The 25235-nt window shown below is 38.5% G+C and overlaps 1 protein-coding gene across 1 annotated transcript; it reads right to left on the bottom strand.

Moving 5' to 3' along the window:
- Positions 1 to 11963: 11963 nt before the first annotated feature.
- Positions 11964 to 24214, bottom strand: LOC121506269 (dynein light chain Tctex-type 3-like). The gene is made up of 5 exons (XM_041781992.1): positions 24047 to 24214; positions 20127 to 20168; positions 15051 to 15174; positions 14822 to 14899; positions 11964 to 12377 (listed from the first exon to the last, which is right to left on the bottom strand). The coding sequence occupies exons 1-5, from the start codon at positions 24080 to 24082 to the stop codon at positions 12304 to 12306; spliced, it is 354 nt and encodes a 117-aa protein (XP_041637926.1). The 5' UTR covers positions 24083 to 24214; the 3' UTR covers positions 11964 to 12303.
- Positions 24215 to 25235: the final 1021 nt, after the last annotated feature.

The following is a 25235-nucleotide window of genomic DNA, read 5'->3' as shown; positions in this document are numbered from 1 at the left end:
TGGTAGTGGTTTATTTTACCTAAACTGGTTGATAGTGGTTTACTCTAACTAAACTGGTTGGTAGTGGTTTATTCTAAGTAAAATGGTTTATTTTACTTAAACTGGTTGGTAGTGGTTTATTTTACCTAAACTGGTTGGTAGTGGTTTATTCTAAGTAAACTGGTTTATTTTACTTAAACTGGTTGGTAGTGGTTTATTTTACCTAAACTGGTTGGTAGTGGTTTATTCTAAGTAAACTGGTTTATTTTACTTAAACTGGTTGGTAGTGGTTTATTTTACCTAAACTGGTTGGTAGTGGTTTACTCTAACTTAACTGGTTGGTAGTGGTTTATTTTACCTAAACTGGTTGATAGTGGTTTACTCTAACTAAACTGGTTGGTAGTGGTTTATTTTACCTAAACTGGTTGATAGTGGTTTACTCTAACTAAACTGGTTGGTAGTGGTTTATTTTACCTAAACTGGTTGGTAGTGGTTTATTTTACCTAAACTGGTTGGTAGTGGTTTATTCTAAGTAAACTGGTTTATTTTACTTAAACTGGTTGGTAGTGGTTTATTCTAAGTAAACTGGTTTATTTTACTTAAACTGGTTGGTAGTGGTTTATTTTACCTAAACTGGTTGGTAGTGGTTTATTCTAAGTAAACTGGTTTATTTTACTTAAACTGGTTGGTAGTGGTTTATTTTACCTAAACTGGTTGGTAGTGGTTTATTTTACCTAAACTGGTTGATAGTGGTTTACTCTAACTAAACTGGTTGGTAGTGGTTTATTTTACCTAAACTGGTTGATAGTGGTTTACTCTAACTAAACTGGTTGGTAGTGGTTTATTTTACCTAAACTGGTTGATAGTGGTTTACTCTAACTAAACTGGTTGGTAGTGGTTTATTCTAAGTAAACTGGTTTATTTTACTTAAACTGGTTGGTAGTGGTTTATTTTACCTAAACTGGTTGGTAGTGGTTTACTCTAACTAAACTGGTTGGTAGTGGTTTATTCTAAGTAAACTGGTTTATTTTACTTAAACTGGTTGGTAGTGGTTTATTTTACCTAAACTGGTTGGTAGTGGTTAATTCTAACTAAACTGGTTGGTAGTGGTTTATTCTAAGTAAACTGGTTTATTTTACTTAAACTGGTTGGTAGTGGTTTATTTTACCTAAACTGGTTGGTAGTGGTTTATTCTAAGTAAACTGGTTTATTTTACTTAAACTGGTTGGTAGTGGTTTATTTTACCTAAACTGGTTGGTAGTGGTTTATTTTACCTAAACTGGTTGGTAGTGGTTTATTTTACCTAAACTGGTTTATTTTACCTAAACTGGTTGGTAGTGGTTTATTTTACCTAAACTGGTTGGTAGTGGTTTATTTTACCTAAACTGGTTGGTAGTGGTTTATTTTACCTAAACTGGTTTATTTTACCTAAACTGGTTGGTAGTGGTTTATTTTACCTAAACTGGTTTATTTTACCTAAACTGGTTGGTAGTGGTTTATTTTACCTAAACTGGTTGGTAGTGGTTTATTTTACCTAAACTGGTTGGTAGTGGTTTATTTTACCTAAACTGGTTTATTTTACCTAAACTGGTTGGTAGTGGTTTATTTTACCTAAACTGGTTTATTTTACCTAAACTGGTTGGTAGTGGTTTATTTTACCTAAACTGGTTGGTAGTGGTTTATTTTACCTAAACTGGTTGGTAGTGGTTTACTCTAACTAAACTGGTTGGTAGTGGTTTATTTTACCTAAACTGGTTGGTAGTGGTTTACTCTAACTAAACTGGTTGGTAGTGGTTTATTCTAAGTAAACTGGTTTATTTTACTTAAACTGGTTGGTAGTGGTTTATTTTACCTAAACTGGTTGGTAGTGGTTAATTCTAACTAAACTGGTTGGTAGTGGTTTATTCTAAGTAAACTGGTTTATTTTACTTAAACTGGTTGGTAGTGGTTTATTTTACCTAAACTGGTTGGTAGTGGTTTATTCTAAGTAAACTGGTTTATTTTACTTAAACTGGTTGGTAGTGGTTTATTTTACCTAAACTGGTTGGTAGTGGTTTATTTTACCTAAACTGGTTGATAGTGGTTTACTCTAACTAAACTGGTTGGTAGTGGTTTATTTTACCTAAACTGGTTGATAGTGGTTTACTCTAACTAAACTGGTTGGTAGTGGTTTATTTTACCTAAACTGGTTGATAGTGGTTTACTCTAACTAAACTGGTTGGTAGTGGTTTATTCTAAGTAAACTGGTTTATTTTACTTAAACTGGTTGGTAGTGGTTTATTTTACCTAAACTGGTTGGTAGTGGTTTACTCTAACTAAACTGGTTGGTAGTGGTTTATTCTAAGTAAACTGGTTTATTTTACTTAAACTGGTTGGTAGTGGTTTATTTTACCTAAACTGGTTGGTAGTGGTTAATTCTAACTAAACTGGTTGGTAGTGGTTTATTCTAAGTAAACTGGTTTATTTTACTTAAACTGGTTGGTAGTGGTTTATTTTACCTAAACTGGTTGGTAGTGGTTTATTCTAAGTAAACTGGTTTATTTTACTTAAACTGGTTGGTAGTGGTTTATTTTACCTAAACTGGTTGGTAGTGGTTTATTTTACCTAAACTGGTTGGTAGTGGTTTATTTTACCTAAACTGGTTTATTTTACCTAAACTGGTTGGTAGTGGTTTATTTTACCTAAACTGGTTGGTAGTGGTTTATTTTACCTAAACTGGTTGGTAGTGGTTTACTCTAACTAAACTGGTTGGTAGTGGTTTACTCTAACTAAACTGGTTGGTAGTGGTTAATTCTAACTAAACTGGTTGGTAGTGGTTTATTCTAAGTTAACTGGTTTATTTTACTTAAACTGGTTGGTAGTGGTTTATTTTACCTAAACTGGTTTATTTTACCTAAACTGGTTGGTAGTGGTTTATTTTACCTAAACTGGTTGGTAGTGGTTTTTTTTACCTAAACTGGTTTATTTTACCTAAACTGGTTGGTAGTGGTTTATTTTACCTAAACTGGTTGGTAGTGGTTTATTTTACCTAAACTGGTTTATTTTACCTAAACTGGTTGGTAGTGGTTTATTTTACCTAAACTGGTTGGTAGTGGTTTATTTTACCTAAACTGGTTGGTAGTGGTTTATTTTACCTAAACTGGTTGATAGTGGTTTATTTTACCTAAACTGGTTTATTTTACCTAAACTGGTTGGTAGTGGATTATTTTACCTAAACTGGTTTATTTTACCTAAACTGGTTGATAGTGGTTTATTTTACCTAAACTGGTTTATTTTACCTAAACTGGTTGATAGTGGTTTATTTTACCTAAACTGGTTGATAGTGGTTTATTTTACCTAAACTGGTTTATTTTACTTAAACTGGTTGGTAGTGGATTATTTTACCTAAACTGGTTGGTAGTGGTTTACTCTAACTAAACTGGTTGGTAGTGGTTTATTTTACCTAAACTGGTTGGTAGTGGTTTACTCTAACTAAACTGGTTGGTAGTGGTTTATTCTAAGTAAACTGGTTTATTTTACTTAAACTGGTTGGTAGTGGTTTATTTTACCTAAACTGGTTGGTAGTGGTTAATTCTAACTAAACTGGTTGGTAGTGGTTTATTCTAAGTAAACTGGTTTATTTTACTTAAACTGGTTGGTAGTGGTTTATTTTACCTAAACTGGTTGGTAGTGGTTTATTCTAAGTAAACTGGTTTATTTTACTTAAACTGGTTGGTAGTGGTTTATTTTACCTAAACTGGTTGGTAGTGGTTTATTTTACCTAAACTGGTTGATAGTGGTTTACTCTAACTAAACTGGTTGGTAGTGGTTTATTTTACCTAAACTGGTTGATAGTGGTTTACTCTAACTAAACTGGTTGGTAGTGGTTTATTTTACCTAAACTGGTTGGTAGTGGTTTACTCTAACTAAACTGGTTGGTAGTGGTTTATTCTAAGTAAACTGGTTTATTTTACTTAAACTGGTTGGTAGTGGTTTATTTTACCTAAACTGGTTGGTAGTGGTTAATTCTAACTAAACTGGTTGGTAGTGGTTTATTCTAAGTAAACTGGTTTATTTTACTTAAACTGGTTGGTAGTGGTTTATTTTACCTAAACTGGTTGGTAGTGGTTTATTCTAAGTAAACTGGTTTATTTTACTTAAACTGGTTGGTAGTGGTTTATTTTACCTAAACTGGTTGGTAGTGGTTTATTTTACCTAAACTGGTTGATAGTGGTTTACTCTAACTAAACTGGTTGGTAGTGGTTTATTTTACCTAAACTGGTTGGTAGTGGTTTATTTTACCTAAACTGGTTGATAGTGGTTTACTCTAACTAAACTGGTTGGTAGTGGATTATTTTACCTAAACTGGTTGGTAGTGGTTTACTCTAACTAAACTGGTTGGTAGTGGTTTATTCTAAGTAAACTGGTTTATTTTACTTAAACTGGTTGGTAGTGGTTTATTTTACCTAAACTGGTTGGTAGTGGTTTATTCTAAGTAAACTGGTTTATTTTACTTAAACTGGTTGGTAGTGGTTTATTTTACCTAAACTGGTTGGTAGTGGTTTATTTTACCTAAACTGGTTGATAGTGGTTTACTCTAACTAAACTGGTTGGTAGTGGTTTATTTTACCTAAACTGGTTGATAGTGGTTTACTCTAACTAAACTGGTTGGTAGTGGTTTATTTTACCTAAACTGGTTGATAGTGGTTTACTCTAACTAAACTGGTTGGTAGTGGTTTATTCTAAGTAAACTGGTTGGTAGTGGTTAATTCTAACTAAACTGGTTGGTAGTGGTTTATTTTACCTAAACTGGTTTAATTTACCTAAACTGGTTGGTAGTGGTTTATTTTACCTAAACTGGTTGATAGTGGTTTACTCTAACTAAACTGGTTGGTAGTGGTTAATTCTAACTAAACTGGTTGGTAGTGGTTTATTCTAACTAAACTGGTTGGTAGTGGTTTATTTTACCTAAACTGGTTTATTTTACCTAAACTGGTTGGTAGTGGTTTATTTTACCTAAACTGGTTGGTAGTGGTTTATTCTAAGTAAACTGGTTGGTAGTGGTTAATTCTAACTAAACTGGTTGGTAGTGGTTTATTTTACCTAAACTGGTTTATTTTACCTAAACTGGTTGGTAGTGGTTTATTTTACCTAAACTGGTTGGTAGTGGTTTATTCTAAGTAAACTGGTTTATTTTACTTAAACTGGTTGGTAGTGGTTTATTTTACCTAAACTGGTTGGTAGTGGTTTATTCTAAGTAAACTGGTTTATTTTACTTAAACTGGTTGGTAGTGGTTTATTTTACCTAAACTGGTTGGTAGTGGTTTATTTTACCTAAACTGGTTGGTAGTGGTTTATTTTACCTAAACTGGTTTATTTTACCTAAACTGGTTGGTAGTTGTTTATTTTACCTAAACTGGTTTATTTTACCTAAACTGGTTGGTAGTGGTTTATTTTACCTAAACTGGTTGGTAGTGGTTTATTTTACCTAAACTGGTTGATAGTGGTTTATTTTACCTAAACTGGTTTATTTTACCTAAACTGGTTGGTAGTGGATTATTTTACCTAAACTGGTTTATTTTACCTAAACTGGTTGATAGTGGTTTATTTTACCTAAACTGGTTTATTTTACCTAAACTGGTTGGTAGTGGGGGTTTTTTTACCTAAACTGGTTTATTTTACCTAAACTGGTTGGTAGTGGGGGTTTTTTTACCTAAACTGGTTTATTTTACCTAAACTGGTTGGTAGTGGGTTTTTTTTTACCTAAACTGGTTTATTTTACCTAAACTGGTTGGTAGTGGTTTATTTTACCTAAACTGGTTGGTAGTGGGGGTTTTTTTTACCTAAACTGGTTTATTTTACCTAAACTGGTTGGTAGTGGTTTATTTTACCTAAACTGGTTGGTAGTGGGGGTTTTTTTTACCTAAACTGGTTTATTTTACCTAAACTGGTTGGTAGTGGGGGTTTTTTTACCTAAACTGGTTTATTTTACCTAAACTGGTTGTTAGTGGTTTATTTTACCTAAACTGGTTGGTAGTGGTTTATTTTACCTAAACTGGTTGTTAGTGGTTTATTTTACCTAAACTGGTTGATAGTGGTTTATTTTACCTAAACTGGTTTATTTTACCTAAACTGGTTGGTAGTGGATTATTTTACCTAAACTGGTTTATTTTACCTAAACTGGTTGATAGTGGTTTATTTTACCTAAACTGGTTTATTTTACCTAAACTGGTTGATAGTGGTTTATTTTACCTAAACTGGTTTATTTTACTTAAACTGGTTGGTAGTGGATTATTTTACCTAAACTGGTTTATTTTACCTAAACTGGTTGGTAGTGGTTTATTTTACCTAAACTGTTTGGTAGTGGTTTATTTTACCTAAACTGGTTGGTAGTGGTTTATTTTACCTAAACTGGTTTATTTTACCTAAACTGGTTGGTAATGGTTTATTTTACCTAAACTGGTTGGTAGTGGTTTATTTTACCTAAACTGGTTTATTTTACTTAAACTGGTTGGTAGTGGATTATTTTACCTAAACTGGTTTATTTTACTTAAACTGGTTGGTAGTGGTTTATTTTACCTAAACTGGTTTATTTTTCTTAAACTGGTTGATAGTGGTTTATTTTACCTAAACTGGTTGATAGTGGTTCATTTTACCTAAACTGGTTTATTTTACCTAAACTGGTTGATAGTGGTTTATTTTACCTAAACTGGTTTATTTTACCTAAACTGGTTGGTAGTGGTTTATTTTACCTAAACTGGTTGATAGTGGTTTATTTTACCTAAACTGGTTTATTTTACCTAAACTGGTTGGTAGTGGTTTATTTTACCTAAACTGGTTGATAGTGGTTTATTTTACCTAAACTGGTTTATTTTACCTAAACTGGTTGGTAGTGGTTTATTTTACCTAAACTGGTTTATTTTACCTAAACTGGTTGATAGTGGTTTATTTTACCTAAACTGGTTTATTTTACCTAAACTGGTTGGTAGTGGTTTATTTTACCTAAACTGGTTTATTTTACCTAAACTGGTTGATAGTGGTTTATTTTACCTAAACTGGTTTATTTTACCTAAACTGGTTGATAGTGGTTTATTTTACCTAAACTGGTTGGTAGTGGGTTTTTTTTTACCTAAACTGGTTTATTTTACCTAAACTGGTTGTTAGTGGTTTATTTTACCTAAACTGGTTGTTAGTGGTTTATTTTACCTAAACTGGTTGGTAGTGGGGTTTTTTTTACCTAAACTGGTTTATTTTACCTAAACTGGTTTATTTTACCTAAACTGGTTGGTAGTGGTTTATTTTACCTAAACTGGTTGATAGTGGTTTATTTTACCTAAACTGGTTTATTTTACCTAAACTGGTTGATAGTGGTTTATTTTACCTAAACTGGTTGGTAGTGGGTTTTTTTTTACCTAAACTGGTTTATTTTACCTAAACTGGTTGTTAGTGGTTTATTTTACCTAAACTGGTTGGTAGTGGTTTATTTTACCTAAACTGGTTGGTAGTGGGGTTTTTTTTACCTAAACTGGTTTATTTTACCTAAACTGGTTTATTTTACCTAAACTGGTTGGTAGTGGTTTATTTTACCTAAACTGGTTGGTAGTGGGGGTTTTTTTTACCTAAACTGGTTTATTTTACCTAAACTGGTTGGTAGTGGGGGTTTTTTTACCTAAACTGGTTTATTTTACCTAAACTGGTTGGTAGTGGTTTATTTTACCTAAACTGGTTTATTTTACCTAAACTGGTTGGTAGTGGTTTATTTTACCTAAACTGGTTGGTAGTGGTTTATTTTACCTAAACTGGTTGGTAGTGGTTTACTCTAACTAAACTGGTTGGTAGTGGTTTACTCTAACTAAACTGGTTGGTAGTGGTTAATTCTAACTAAACTGGTTGGTAGTGGTTTATTCTAAGTAAACTGGTTTATTTTACTTAAACTGGTTGGTAGTGGTTTATTTTACCTAAACTGGTTTATTTTACCTAAACTGGTTGGTAGTGGTTTATTTTACCTAAACTGGTTGGTAGTGGTTTATTTTACCTAAACTGGTTTATTTTACCTAAACTGGTTGGTAGTGGTTTATTTTACCTAAACTGGTTGGTAGTGGTTTATTTTACCTAAACTGGTTTATTTTACCTAAACTGGTTGGTAGTGGTTTATTTTACCTAAACTGGTTGGTAGTGGTTTATTTTACCTAAACTGGTTGGTAGTGGTTTATTTTACCTAAACTGGTTGATAGTGGTTTATTTTACCTAAACTGGTTTATTTTACCTAAACTGGTTGGTAGTGGGGGTTTTTTTACCTAAACTGGTTTATTTTACCTAAACTGGTTGGTAGTGGGTCATTGTAACCAGGCGGTGCAGCTGAGGTCAGACAGGCAGGAAGGAGAGCAGCCTTAGGTTTTATAGACGCAGACACTCTGATCTAATAATGGGAGTTTTAAAGGACAATGGTTTGAATGTCTGCTATTTTGAGGCTGCTGGGGAAGTTTTCTCTAAACTGAGACCAAACTCTTCTCTCTGTGGATCACAAACTTCATCTCACTGGACTCTTGTGAGGATTTTCACCCTCACAGGTTTCATAAGGAGTATTTTTAAACCAAAATGGGAAGTATGACACCAAACATGTTACCTAACCTTAATCTGGTATGATTTAAAGTGAGGCCTTGCGGGGTGTGCCGGCATGGTTCACATGTTCCTGTTCAGACATGACTGAAACCTTCATCATCATCATCATCATCATCAGAATAGGCTCTTTATTCTCCTTATCAGTTTCAGGAAATCTCAGAGACGCTCTGACTTGCAGCTCTTTCTTGAACGTTGCATAATGTGAGAATGAAATCCCATGATGCATCTATCAGAGGATGTTTTCATTCAGACTCTGACAGCTTTAATGATTAGCGGGAAAGACTGTAGGAGGGGTCAGAGGTCATGGTCTAGGACAACAACACTGAGGCTGTAGACAGCAGCGTTTTTATTGGTGCGTTTAGAGGAACATCTATGGATGGAGATCACGAGGCTCTCAGCTGCTTCAGATCTTCTGGGAAACTTCAGAACCAGGCTGTTCTGGTTTTCATGGCTACAGGGTCTGGCGGGAGACAAAAACACTCTAAAGAGGGCGAGAATCCTGAAACAAATGTCAGAATCTTTCTCCTCTAACCTGAGCTTTTGACCGGAAAGAATTCTGCACTGTTCAAACTTATCTAGGATAAGTTAAAGGTCACATATTCAAGAGGGTCTGGCTGCCTCTACGCTGGGGCGAAACCTCTACGCTAGGGCGTGATGTCACTGCCCAAGCCTACGCTAAGGCGTGCAGCGTGTTAGCTGTTGTTAGCATGACCTAGCTGTTGTTAGCATGACTACAACGCTGTACTTATGACACATTAGCATAGCCTTCGCCCCAGCGTACGGGGCTATATTTGGGCGTTCAGCAACACACCCCGACCCCTACGCTGGACCGTTCAGACGCCGACCCGTACACTGGACCGTGCAGTAACAATCGCCGACCCATACGCTGGGTCGGCGCTATTAAACCCCGACTGGTTCGGTTTAAGCGTTTAAATCCGACTGGTTAGGTTTAGGATCAGCCTGTCGGCAAGCGGATAGAGCTGAAATTTTGTAGTGGGTAATATACATCACGCCCCAGCATAGTGGTTTCGCCCCAGCGTAGAGGTTTCGCCCCAGCGTAGAGGTTTCGCCCCAGCGTAGAGGTTTCGCCCCAGCGTAGAGGTTTCGCCCCAGCGTAGAGGTTTCGCCCCAGCGTAGAGGTTTCGCCCCAGCGTAGAGGTTTCGCCCCAGCGTAGAGGTTTCGCCCCAGCGTAGAGGTTTCGCCCCAGCATAGTGGTTTCGCCCCAGCGTAGTGGTTTCGCCCCAGCGTAGAGGTTTCGCCCCAGCGTAGAGGTTTCGCCCCAGCGTAGAGGTTTCGCCCCAGCGTAGAGGTTTCGCCCCAGCATAGAGGTTTCGCCCCAGCGTAGAGGTTTCGCCCCAGCGTAGAGGTTTCGCCCCAGCGTAGAGGTTTCGCCCCAGCGTAGAGGTTTCGCCCCAGCGTAGAGGTTTCGCCCCAGCGTAGAGGTTTCGCCCCAGCATAGAGGTTTCGCCCCAGCGTAGAGGTTTGCCCGAGGGCTGCAGCCAGATGCCTCTCCACATATTTGACCCTTTAAGACAAATATAGTTTATATTGGTCTCAGAGGTCCTGAAACATGCCTGCAGTAAAAACTCTCCAGTACTGATGTCTGCATGTCTATAAACCCCTCTGTTTCAGCCCTGCTCAGAACGAACCGTATATGTGTCTGTGGCTTTAAATGTTTACTGACTCCGCCCCTGACCACGCCTCTCTCAGGAAATGGATGTGGCTCTCCTGAGCTGGCAGCTGAGAAGAGGATCAGGAGAGGGGGGCGGGACTTTCCTCCAAGCAGGGAGGGCCAACCAAACCTGGGGGCGTGGCTAACTCCCTACATGACATCATGAGGGGAAAATCTGAGACCGGCTTGTTTCAGCACACATTTTCTGAAAGCTGGAGAAAGAGAGGCGGGAGTTTTCTGATTCCTGAGGGGACTGTGGACAGGGGCACAGATTTTTGTCTTTTAAAAGATATTTATGGGAAATTTTCCTTTTCAACATCCTAAGAAATTCTAAAATATTTCAAAGAAATTCCCTCAAATTTCCATGAAAATCCTCAAATGTATTTTCAAAGTATTCTGTCATAAGAACCCCAAAATGTATTTTAATTATCCTCAAATTTTTCAGTAAAACCATATCATATAATTAAAATTATACAAAAAAATCCATGTAAATTCCTGAAAAAGTCAGCAAAATTCCCTGAATTCTAGTGCAAATTTCACAACAAATTCATAAAAGAATTTACAAATATATTCACCCGAAATTCCAAGAAATTTCCATGAAAAATCTTTAATGTATTTTCAAAGTATCCAGTGATAAGTATTCCAAAATTGACTTTAATTATCCTATTTCAGGAAAACCATATTGTATAATTGAAATTGTATTAAAAATTCTGTGTAAATTTTGAAAAAAAGTCAACCAAATTCCCCAAATTCCTGCGCATTTCCCAAAATTTCACAGCAAAGTCATGAAAGATTTTACAAAAACAGTCCCCCAAATTCCAGGAAATATCCGTGAAAATTCCTAAAAATTTAAAAAGGAAATCCCCACCCTTTAGCTGAAACAAATTCCAAAAAAATCCCAAAAGGGTGGACTTGCTCAGCCCCCGACCCGGCTCTGGATAAGCAGATGAGGATGGATGATTTCTCCAAAATATCCACACAGCAAATTGTCCCAACATGTTGAGTTATCCCAAACATCAGAGAATTCCAGACAGTCATCTGAAATATTCTCACAGTAGAAACAATTCCTCTGCTGTAGGGAAGCTAAGATGGAGAGTCCTGGTATGTGCATGCAGGGTCTAAGGGGTTAAAGAGGGAGCAGCAGCTCTGTTTCAGCTGGAGCTTTCCTTCTGCTTAAAGCTTTACTGACAGTTTTACACCTTTGAGACAGGACTGTGGGTGGAGAAAGTGGGACTGACGTGTGAAAAAGGAGCCACAGACAGATCTGTTCTTTGTTTGTAGCTTCTACATTCATCCCTGCAGGCTCTGACTCACCTGTGTGGAGGGCTCCAATGACCTTTGACCTTACCCTCCTTGTGGAGGGTGTCAGTGACTGTCTTCTGGACATCTGTCCAGTCTGCAGTCTTCCCCATGATTGTGGATCCTACTGGCCCAGACTGAGACCATCTAAAGGCTCAGGAACCTTTGCAGGTGTTTGGAGTTCATCAGCTGGTTAGGGTGTGACACCTTCTTTTTCACAACTCTCTCATTTCCTGAGGGTTTTCTCATCTGTAAGCCATAATCATCAACATTTCAAGAAATAAAGGCTGAAAGGTTTCACTCCATGTGTGACAGGTCTAATATATGGGTTTACCTTTCTGACAAGAGGGACAAAGACAAAAACACGAGTCATAAAGAGGAAGGGATGAAAGAAGAGTCTCCAGCCGTTAGTTGATAAATCTCTTCATGTTTATTTTCCCGCTCTGTTAAAAAATTCTCTCCTTTCCTGGTTGGCATGATGCAGATAAAGATGCAGAAGAAGAATGAGGCTGATTGTGCAGACTGCTGCGTGCTGTCAGGCTGAATGTGAAGGTTTAAAGCACTGCAGTGACATAACAAGATAAATACATTAACATGATGAGGATGTTTACATGCATCTGAAGGCTGGACACACAGCTCCTCTTCCTCTCAGCTGTGTGGGTGTGGACTCTGTGGCACTTGGTGGCCCCCTGCTGGTCGCAGGAACACCCTGCACCCCTCCTTTGGTGGTAGTGATGGCGTGGGCGCGCGTTTATGCCACGGCCACAGCGAACACGCTGACCACGCAGTACATGGTGCGGCTTTCCCATCTCACCGTGCAGCTTCCTGTCAACGCAGACAAAGATTTCATCAACACAGGAATAATCACGATCAGTAAACTAGAGAATCTAACAGCAGAGGGTTCAGCACCAAGAGCTAAACACGTGAAGGTTCAGTGTCTCAGCTCCACATCTGATGGTCTACACCCGTGTTACTCAAGCCTGCTCAACCAAGAGCCAAATGATGAACAATACCTTTACAAGGGCCACAATTTAAGTGGTGGAAATGGTAAAAACAGTTCAAAGTAGTAATAACAATGAGTTAAAGGTGGCAAAAATGCTCAAAAAGCAACAAAAATGGGTGAAAATGGAGAGGAAAAGGGTCAGAAAGTAGCAAGAATGGGTAAGAAGTGACAAAATAATGAGTTACAGGTAGCAAAAAACTGTCCAAAAGTAGCAAAAATATGGCAAAAAAGAGTGAAAAGTGACTAAAATGGGCAAAAATCAGTTAAGAGTGGCAAAAATGGGGAAAAAATAGGAAACAAGTGGTATTAAATGGCAAAGATAGCATAAATGGGTGAAAAATGGTAACAAATAGTGAAAAATAGCAAAAAAAAGGGATAAAAGTGACAAAAAGAAGAGGCAAAAATGGGAAAAAAAATAGGAAAAAAGTTGTATGTAATGACAAAAGGTAAATTAAGTGAGTGAAAATGGGGAGAAACACTGAAAAAGGGCAAAATGGGCAAAAAAGTAGGAAAACAAGTGGTATTCAATGGCAAAAAGTAGCTTAAATTAATGAAAAAGGCAAAAACATGGCAAAAAAGAGTAAAAAGTCACTAAAATGGGCAAAAAGCAGTCAAGAGTGATAAAAATGAGCAAAAAAACAGGAAATAAGTGGGATTTAATTGCATAAGGTAGCATAAATGTGTGAAAAGCGGTGAAAAAATGGTGAAAAATAGCACAAATGGGATAAAAGTGGCAAAAAGAAGTGGCTAAAGTTGGCAAAAACTAGGAAAAAGTGGTATTTAATAACAAAAGGTAAATTAAGTGGGTGAAAATGGGGAGAAAAAGCTGTGAAAAAGGGCAAAATGGTATAAAAGTGGTAAGAAAAAGGGGTAAACAAGTATAAAACAATTGGTATTTAATGGCAAAAGGTAGAAAAAGTAGGGAAAAAGTGGTATTTAATGGCAAAAGGTAGCTTTAATCGGTGAAAAGTGGCAAAAGTGGTGACAAAGGGCAAAAAGTTTCTTTATAAAGTTTTTGTGGGGAACATTTAAAATGAAGACAAAAGAGCCACAGGTTGAGTATCACTGGTCTAGAACATCCATCTGCTCAGTGACTGTCACTCCTTAGGTGATAAGGTAAACAGCTGATGGTGCATCGTGGGCTATGCTTAAAGCTGAACTAAGTCAAAGCGTGCCGACCAAGACCAGAGCTGGATCCCTCTGAAGCTCCTCCACCAGGCCCAATCTACAGAGTCTAAGTGAGGGACGGACTCTGCAGGCTGTGAGAGCAATCATCCTGATAGGCTCAATAACATCAGAATAGAAAAGCTGTGTGTGTGTGTGTGTGTGGGTGTGTGTGTGTGTGGGTGTGTGTGAGAGTGTGCTGGGATCCTCCGTCCATCAGGATGACAGACAGCCTACTAAATTTACCATCATCCTTTCAAAAACTCCATCATTAACAGAGAATTTTCAGTTAACGTGACCTCTGCACTGGACCAGCTCTTACCAAAGGTGGGAGGAAAATATGACCCAGAATTCCTTGCTGCCTCCTAGTTTAAGCCACGTCACATCCATAGCCCTAGTGTAAGCACAGTCTGAATCTTCTCTGTGAGGTTTTCATCAGGGCTAAAGAAAAGGGGATTTTAAACCGATCCATCATCTGCTTTAGTTAGGAGACAGTGCCCCCTAGTGGCAGAGTTCACCCTGTGTATTTAGTGAATGATGGCCCAGGTTTAATGTCCACACTCGCTGACTTTAGACCGCTTAGGACCGTCCCACTGTCAGATCTTAAAGTGTGTGAGGGATCTCTCACAGACCTTTGAGCCCTTAATGCAGCCTTTACATGAGAGGGCATCTCTGCAGACTTAGCAGGAGGGAATTACCCAGAGTTCATTGCATTGTGACATGACCCTATAAAAGTGAAGTGAAAAGAGCAAAACTGAAAACAAAAAACGTGTAAGGCACAACAGGGGTTGGCATCGCAAAAAATATGTATTTTTCCTGTAAGTATTTATATAAAACAGTGACTAAACGGGTCTGAAGGTGAGGATTTATCTTTGTTTTTAGCTCTGCAAGATGGCCACTGTCAACCAGAAACACGGGGTTGTCCCATTCCTGTCTCTACCACCTCAGCCCTGCAGAATCCTGGACTCAGTCACTTTCCAGGTGCAGTCAGTGGAGTCAACCAGGGCTCAGGACTCAGGCTCAGGGCTCAGGGTCATGGCTCAGGCTCAGGGTTTAGGGTTTAGGGTTTAGGGAGGAGCCTGAGATCCTGATGGGAGCTTACCATCCATGGTCGTGTCCCAGTAACAGGAGTTAGCTGTGTGGAGGCCTGCTCCTGTCTTCTGCATCACAGCACACGTCACTGCAGAGAAACAGCCACAACAAACACTGGCTTTAACCGTGACTCTATTTTTAAATGTCTTACACAAACACTTGTATAACGCTTTGATATAATCAGCTGATTTCATTCCCCGTCTAAATAAAAGCGTCTCCAGGACAGCTTCTACACGTACCAATGTACTTGTAGGGTTTCCCCTGTTTGACCAGCTGAGTGAGGCAGCGCTCCACGATGCTGGCGGTCCATTTGTTCACCTGACTCTGGCTGTAGTCGTCACTGCCGACCACGCCCTCGATACACTGAGGAACACACACACACACACACACACACACACACACACAATTTCATAAGACAGAGGCTCAAAGTTTACAGTCATGTGAAAGTCACAGGGTGCTGCTCAGCCTGAGGAGACGAACTAAAGAGTAAACACTGCTCTGCACTTTTCTAAAAATCCCTCTGAGACCAGAACACAGGAGAAAACATTCATGTAGACTAGACTGGTCCTCTAATGGTCATGTAGACTGGTCCTCTGTCCTCTAATGGTCATGTAGACTGGTCCTCTAATGGTCATGTAGACTGGTCCTCTGTCCTCTAATGATCATGTAGACCGGTCCTCTAATGGTCATGTAGACTGGCCCTCTAATGTTCATGTAGACTGGTCCTCTAATGGTCATGTAGACTGGCCCTCTAATGTTCATGTAGACTGGTCCTCTAATGGTCATGTAGACCGGTCCTCTAATGGTCATGTAGACTGGCCCTCTAATGTTCATGTAGACTGGTCCTCTAATGGTCATGTAGACTGGCCCTCTAATGTTCATGTAGACTGGTCCTCTAATGGTCATGTAGACTGGTCCTCTGTCCTCTAATGGTCATGTAGACCGGTCCTCTAATGGTCATGTAGACTGGCCCTCTAATGTTCATGTAGACTGGTCCTCTAATGGTCATGTAGACTGGCCCTCTAATGTTCATGTAGACTGGTCCTCTAATGTTCATGTAGACTGGTCCTCTAATGTTCATGTAGACTGGTCCTCTAATGTTCATGTAGACTGGTCCTCTAATGGTCATGTAGACTGGTCCTCTAATGGTCATGTAGACTGGTCCTCTAATGGTCATGTAGACTGGTCCTCTAATGGTCATGTAGACTGGTCCTCTAATGGTCATGTAGACTGGTCCTCTAATGTTCATGTAGACTGGTCCTCTAATGGTCATGTAGACTGGTCCTCTAATGGTCATGTAGACTGGTCCTCTAATGGTCATGTAGACTGGTCCTCTAATGGTCATGTAGACTGGTCCTCTAATGGTCATGTAGACTGGTCCTCTAATGTTCATGTAGACTGGTCCTCTAATGGTCATGTAGACTGGTCCTCTAATGGTCATGTAGACTGGTCCTCTAATGTTCATGTAGACTGGTCCTCTAATGGCCATGTAGACTGGTCCTCTAATGGTCATGTAGACTGGTCCTCTAATGGTCATGTAGACTGGTCCTCTAATGGTCATGTAGACTGGTCCTCTAATGGTCATGTAGACTGGTCCTCTAATGGTCATGTAGACTGGTCCTCTAATGGTCATGTAGACTGGTCCTCTAATGGCCATGTAGACTGGTCCTCTAATGGTCATGTAGACTGGTCCTCTAATGGTCATGTAGACTGGTCCTCTAATGTTCATGTAGAGTGGTCCTCTAATAGTCATGTAGACTGGTCCTCTAATGTTCATGTAGACTGGTCCTCTAATGGCCATGTAGACTGGTCCTCTAATGGTCATGTAGACTGGTCCTCTAATGGTCATGTAGACTGGTCCTCTAATGTTCATGTAGACTGGTCCTCTAATGGTCATGTAGACTGGTCCTCTAATGGTCATGTAGACTGGTCCTTTAATGTTCATGTAGACTGGTCCTCTAATGTTCATGTAGACTGGTCCTCTAATGGTCATGTAGACTGGTCCTCTGTCCTCTAATGGTCATGTAGACCGGTCCTCTAATGGTCATGTAGACTGGCCCTCTAATGTTCATGTAGACTGGTCCTCTAATGGTCATGTAGACTGGCCCTCTAATGTTCATGTAGACTGGTCCTCTAATGGTCATGTAGACCGGTCCTCTAATGGTCATGTAGACTGGCCCTCTAATGTTCATGTAGACTGGTCCTCTAATGGTCATGTAGACTGGCCCTCTAATGTTCATGTAGACTGGTCCTCTAATGGTCATGTAGACTGGTCCTCTGTCCTCTAATGGTCATGTAGACCGGTCCTCTAATGGTCATGTAGACTGGCCCTCTAATGTTCATGTAGACTGGTCCTCTAATGGTCATGTAGACTGGCCCTCTAATGTTCATGTAGACTGGTCCTCTAATGTTCATGTAGACTGGTCCTCTAATGTTCATGTAGACTGGTCCTCTAATGGTCATGTAGACTGGTCCTCTAATGGTCATGTAGACTGGTCCTCTAATGGTCATGTAGACTGGTCCTCTAATGGTCATGTAGACTGGTCCTCTAATGGTCATGTAGACTGGTCCTCTAATGGTCATGTAGACTGGTCCTCTAATGGTCATGTAGACTGGTCCTCTAATGGTCATGTAGACTGGTCCTCTAATGTTCATGTAGACTGGTCCTCTAATGGTCATGTAGACTGGTCCTCTAATGGTCATGTAGACTGGTCCTCTAATGGTCATGTAGACTGGTCCTCTAATGGCCATGTAGACTGGTCCTCTAATGGTCATGTAGACTGGTCCTCTAATGGTCATGTAGACTGGTCCTTTAATGTTCATGTAGACTGGTCCTCTAATGGTCATGTAGACTGGTCCTCTAATGGTCATGTAGACTGGTCCTCTAATGGTCATGTAGACTGGTCCTCTAATGGCCATGTAGACTGGTCCTCTAATGTTCATGTAGACTGGTCCTCTAATGGTCATGTAGACTGGTCCTCTAATGGTCATGTAGACTGGTCCTTTAATGTTCATGTAGACTGGTCCTCTAATGTTCATGTAGACTGGTCCTCTAATGGTCATGTAGACTGGTCCTCTAATGGTCATGTAGACTGGTCCTCTAATGGTCATGTAGACTGGTCCTCTAATGTTCATGTAGAGTGGTCCTCTAATGTTCATGTAGACTGGTCCTCTAATGTTCATGTAGACTGGTCCTCTAATGGTCATGTAGACTGGTCCTCTAATGTTCATGTAGACTGGTCCTCTAATGGCCATGTAGACTGGTCCTCTAATGGTCATGTAGACTGGTCCTCTAATGTTCATGTAGACTGGTCCTCTAATGGTCATGTAGACTGGTCCTCTAATGGTCATGTAGACTGGTCCTCTAATGTTCATGTAGACTGGTCCTCTAATGTTCATGTAGACTGGTCCTCTGATGTTCATGTAGACTGGTCCTCTAATGTTCATGTAGACTGGTCCTCTGATGTTCATGTAGACTGGTCCTCTGATGGTCATGTAGACTGCTCCTCTAATGTTCATGTAGACTGGTCCTCTAATGGTCATGTAGACTGGTCCTCTAATGTTCATGTAGACTGGTCCTCTAATGGCCATGTAGACTGGTCCTCTAATGTTCATGTAGACTGGTCCTCTAATGGTCATGTAGACTGGTCCTCTAATGGTCATGTAGACTGGTCCTCTAATGTTCATGTAGACTGGTCCTCTAATGGTCATGTAGACTGGTCCTCTAATAGTCATGTAGACTGGTCCTCTAATGTTCATGTAGACTGGTCCTCTAATGGTCATGTAGACTGGTCCTCTAATGTTCATGTAGACTGGTCCTCTAATGGTCATGTAGACTGGTCCTCTAATGTTCATGTAGACTGGTCCTCTAATGGTCATGTAGACTGGTCCTCTAATGTTCATGTAGACTGGTCCTCTAATGTTCATGTAGACTGGTCCTCTAATGGTCATGTAGACTGGTCCTCTAATGTTCATGTAGACTGGTCCTCTAATGGTCATGTAGACTGGTCCTCTAATGTTCATGTAGACTGGTCCTCTAATGGTCATGTAGACTGGTCCTCTAATGTTCATGTAGACTGGTCCTCTAATGGTCATGTAGACTGGTCCTCTGATGTTCATGTAGACTGGTCCTCTGATGTTCATGTAGACTGGTCCTCTGATGTTCATGTAGACTGGTCCTCTGATGTTCATGTAGACTGGTCCTCCATGTACTCCTCCATCCATGAGTCATAATACCAGTTTAACACCACCTTTAAGCAGCAGGGATGCTCTGCTCTACACGTTGTGCAAACATTTAAGAGTCAGTGATCTGCATTTAGAGTCAATATAATCACAAAACTGAAATACTGTCTGGATAGGCTGAAAGTGAAGGTTTTTCCACAGAACTCATGGAAAAAGCCGTCCTTACAGGAAAAATACTAGTTAAAAAAATAATAACATCATATGCACAGTATATATTCAATTATTCAAAGTTAGAGTGAAGCTAATACTCTGAATAACGATGTTATAGATCAGTGTTACTCAACCCCAACTCAAAGGGAAACTCAAGAGCCATAATCTACAATCTAAGAGGTGAAAAGTGGGTGAAAGTGGCAATAAAATAAGCTATAACTGGAAAAGTAGGTGAAAAAGCTGCAAAAAGTAGCCAAAAATGGGCGAACAGGGGAAAAATGGGCAGAAAGTGGAAAAAACTGGGTGAAAAGTGACAAAAATGGGGAGAAAAAGTGGCAGAAATGGGTGAGATGTGACAAAAAAATGACTTGTAAGTGGCAATAATGGTAAAAAAGCATCAAAAACTTGGTAAGGAATGAGTGAAAAATAACTGAAATTAGTAAAAAGCAGCAAAAAGGTTGTAAAATGAGTGAAAAGTGACTTAAATTGTCAAAAAGCAGCAAAAAGGAGGGAAAATGAGTGAAAAGTGACTTAAATTGTCAAAAAGCAGCAAAAAGGAGGGAAAATGAGTGAAAAGTGACATGCAGGTTAATGGCAAAAAACATGGGGAAAAAGTGGCAAAAGGGAAAACATGCAATTTGCAAAAAGCAGGATAAAAGTGGCAAAAACTGGTGAAAAAGGGTTAGGATTAGGGGGGATTCAAGTGGCAAAAAGGGTAAAAAAAAAACAACCTGCAAACAGAGGCGATGGACATATACAGACAAAAATAAAGGCTGACAATTAAAGCCTGCTGCTGAAGTTTGGGAAACAAACTGCGATGAATAATCCTGAGGAAAAGTCTCCTTTTTAAGGTTTTCCAGGGAATAATATTTGAGATTTAGACATAAAAGAGCCACAGGGAGAGTATCACTGGAATAACTCACCTCTTTGACGATGCCTTCAGCCTCATCTGAGTTAAAGGAGCCCTGAAGGAAACAACAGACACCAGTGAGTCACTGCAGCTTTATCTGATGGGTCTAAGTCATGTTAACAGGGTCATCATTAAAACTCAGCTGAGACAGCAGATCTGACACTAACAATGATTATAGATAAACTATCATTATCACTGCTCTATTAATACTCTGAATACTGAGACAGCACTCTGACACTAACAATGACTATAGATAAACTATCATTATCAATGCTCTACTAATACTCGGTAACTGAGACAGCAGATCTGACACTAACAATGATTATAGATAAACTATCATTATCACTGCTCTATTAATACTCTGAACACTGAGACAGCAGATCTGACACTAACAATGATTATAGATAAACTATCATTATCACTGCTCTATTAATACTCTGAACACTGAGACAGCAGATCTGACACTAACAATGATTATAGATAAACTATCATTATCACTGCTCTATTAATACTCTGAACACTGAGACAGCACTCTGACACTAACAATGACTATAGATAAACTATCATTATCACTGCTCTATTAATACTCTGAACACTGAGACAGCACTCTGACACTAACAATGACTATAGATAAACTATCATTATCACTGCTCTATTAATACTCTGAACACTGAGACAGCACTCTGACACTAACAATGACTATAGATAAACTATCATTATCACTGCTCTATTAATACTCTGAACACTGAGACAGCACTCTGACACTAACAATGATTATAGATAAACTATCATTATCACTGCTCTATTAATACTCTGAATACTGAGACAGCACTCTGACACTAACAATGATTATAGATAAACTATCATTATCACTGCTCTATTAATACTCTGAACACTGAGACAGCAGATCTGACACTAACAATGATTATAGATAAACTATCATTATCACTGCTCTATTAATACTCTGAATACTGAGACAGCAGATCTGACACTAACAATGATTATAGATAAACTATCATTATCACTGCTCTATTAATACTCTGAACACTGAGACAGCAGATCTGACACTAACAATGATTATAGATAAACTATCATTATCACTGCTCTATTAATACTCTGAACACTGAGACAGCAGATCTGACACTAACAATGATTATAGATAAACTATCATTATCACTGCTCTATTAATACTCTGAACACTGAGACAGCACTCTGACACTAACAATGATTATAGATAAACTATCATTATCACTGCTCTATTAATACTCTGAACACTGAGACAGCACTCTGACACTAACAATGATTATAGATAAACTATCATTATCACTGCTCTATTAATACTCTGAACACTGAGACAGCACTCTGACACTAACAATGATTATAGATAAACTATCATTATCACTGCTCTATTAATACTCTGAACACTGAGACAGCACTCTGACACTAACAATGATGATAGATAAACTATCATTATCACTGCTCTATTAATACTCTGAACACTGAGACAGCACTCTGACACTAACAATGATTATAGATAGACTATCATTATCACTGCTCTATTAATACTCTGAACACTGAGACAGCAGATCTGACACTAACAATGATTATAGATAAACTATCATTATCACTGCTCTATTAATACTCTGAACACTGAGAGAGCAGATCTGACACTAACAATGACTATAGATAAACTATCATTATCACTGCTCTATTAATACTCTGAACACTGAGACAGCAGATCTGACACTAACAATGATTATAGATAAACTATCATTATCACTGCTCTATTAATACTCTGAACACTGAGAGAGCAGATCTGACACTAACAATGACTATAGATAAACTATCATTATCACTGCTCTATTAATACTCTGAACACTGAGACAGCAGATCTGACACTAACAATGATGATAGATAATCTATCATTATCACTGCTCTATTAATACTCTGAATACTGAGACAGCAGATCTGACACTAACAATGATTATAGATAAACTATCATTATCACTGCTCTATTAATACTCTGAATACTGAGACAGCAGATCTGACACTAACAATGATTATAGATAAACTATCATTATCACTGCTCTATTAATACTCTGAATACTGAGACAGCAGATCTGACACTAACAATGATTATAGATAAACTATCATTATCACTGCTCTATTAATACTCTGAATACTGAGACAGCACTCTGACACTAACAATGATTATAGATAAACTATCATTATCACTGCTCTATTAATGCTCTGAATACTGAGACAGCACTCTGACACTAACAATGATTATAGATAAACTATCATTATCACTGCTCTATTAATACTCTGAACACTGAGACAGCAGATCTGACACTAACAATGACTATAGATAAACTATCATTATCACTGCTCTATTAATACTCTGAACACTGAGACAGCAGATCTGACACTAACAATGATTATAGATAAACTATCATTATCACTGCTCTATTAATACTCTGAATACTGAGACAGCAGATCTGACACTAACAATGATTATAGATAAACTATCATTATCACTGCTCTATTAATACTCTGAATACTGAGACAGCAGATCTGACACTAACAATGATTATAGATAAACTATCATTATCACTGCTCTATTAATACTCTGAATACTGAGACAGCAGATCTGACACTAACAATGATTATAGATAAACTATCATTATCACTGCTCTATTAATACTCTGAATACTGAGACAGCACTCTGACACTAACAATGATTATAGATAAACTATCATTATCACTGCTCTATTAATGCTCTGAATACTGAGACAGCAGATCTGACACTAACAATGATTATAGATAAACTATCATTATCACTGCTCTATTAATACTCTGAACACTGAGACAGCACTCTGACACTAACAATGATTATAGATAAACTATCATTATCACTGCTCTATTAATACTCTGAACACTGAGACAGCAGATCTGACACTAACAATGATTATAGATAAACTATCATTATCACTGCTCTATTAATACTCTGAACACTGAGACAGCACTCTGACACTAACAATGATGATAGATAAACTATCATTATCACTGCTCTATTAATACTCTGAACACTGAGACAGCAGATCTGACACTAACAATGATTATAGATAAACTATCATTATCACTGCTCTATTAATACTCTGAACACTGAGACAGCACTCTGACACTAACAATGATGATAGATAAACTATCATTATCACTGCTCTATTAATACTCTGAACACTGAGACAGCACTCTGACACTAACAATGATGATAGATAAACTATCATTATCACTGCTCTATTAATACTCTGAACACTGAGACAGCAGATCTGACACTAACAATGATTATAGATAAACTATCATTATCACTGCTCTATTAATACTCTGAACACTGAGACAGCACTCTGACACTAACAATGATGATAGATAAACTATCATTATCACTGCTCTATTAATACTCTGAACACTGAGACAGCAGATCTGACACTAACAATGACAATAGATAAACTATCATTATCACTGCTCTATTAATACTCTGAATACTGAGACAGCACTCTGACACTAACAATGATTATAGATAAACTATCATTATCACTGCTCTATTAATACTCTGAACACTGAGAGAGCACTCTGACACTAACAATGATTATAGATAAACTATCATTATCACTGCTCTATTAATACTCTGAACACTGAGACAGCACTCTGACACTAACAATGATTATAGATAAACTATCATTATCACTGCTCTATTAATACTCTGAACACTGAGACAGCACTCTGACTCAGTCTGACATAAATCTGAGGTGTTTTTAAACGCTTCTTCATCCAGACTGGCTGAGTCTGAATGATGGAGGCTAGCAGGGAGGCTAACTTCTCCTAGCTCGCTGATTTCCATCGCTCCTCTAAAAACACATCAGCTCCAGGACAAACCTCGTTTCCGTTGTGGAATTCCTCCATTCCTGGCATTTATCTCTGATTCTAGGGTGTCCAAATGCTCGGACAGGAATGTATTTCGGGTAAAAGTGTCAGATAGAAGCGACGCTGATGGGAGGAAAACACAAAGCCGCTGCTGACTTCCGGCGAGCTGTCAACACAGTCAACGACGAGACGAACAAGAGCGGCAAACACCAACGAAGAAGAGGAGGCTAGCTAACTGCCGACACCTGTCGGTAAAGCCAAAGTCCGAGCATGTCTCCATTTAAAATACAACTAGCACGAGTTTAACCGAGTCAGACAGACTCAGAACGAACAAATAAGACTTTAAACACCCAAACACGTGGTCTTCTAGAGAAATCCTCCAGAATATCTGATCAGATTTACCTTTTCCATCAGACGTCACCGTTTGTTGCTGTCGCATTCTTCTTCTTCTTCTTCATTTCCATTAATAGAGTCACCTTGGCGGCCTTCTTTGTTGCTAATGTGTGATTATATTCATTTTAATCTTTGGTTTTAAGAAAAGAAGTAGTAATAATAACAACAACTACAATAATAATGATGATAATAATAATAACAATAACGATAATAAAAAGTAAATAAATAAGATAAATCCAAGAGGTTGTATTGTCACTTTGTTTGAACATGTAATAAAATGATATTTTGAAATCCATAACTACTATAGAGTTAGAATGAACAACTAAATGTTGACAAGAAAATAACTTTTTATTCAGCAGAAAAGAAATAAAGTGTAAGAGTTTGGACAACACATAAAAAGGAACTATTTACAAATGCCTCATTAACAGTTAGTCTGAGAACAGGAACATTTTAAACGTATATAAATCCTGTAACTTACTAACCTGACAGCCCAGACGGATGGGAAAGCTTCAATAGGAAACGTTTGAGAAAAGGCAGAGGAGTTGAAAAAATCCGGAGTGTGATTGGATGGACATCCTGTCTATCACAGCCCTACGGGCCAATAAGAGCAACAAACACGTGACGTAGCAGTTATGGAGCTGCGCGTGCGCAGCTACTAAGGATTAAGGGGAAACATGGCGACTATAGACATGTCAGTACTCTACTTTTGTGGTTCTTAAAGAAATCAGCTCACTGCTGTTCTTTGTTCTTCTTTTAACAGAGAAATGTCGTCAAGTTCTGATAAACTGGCGCTTTAGCAGCATCCACG

This window comes from Cheilinus undulatus, linkage group 24 (genome assembly GCF_018320785.1).
Source record: "Cheilinus undulatus linkage group 24, ASM1832078v1, whole genome shotgun sequence".
NCBI classification, from domain to species: Eukaryota; Metazoa; Chordata; class Actinopteri; order Labriformes; family Labridae; genus Cheilinus; species Cheilinus undulatus.
Note: the sequence above shows the minus strand (reverse complement) of the source record. Positions and strands in the feature narration are given on the sequence as shown.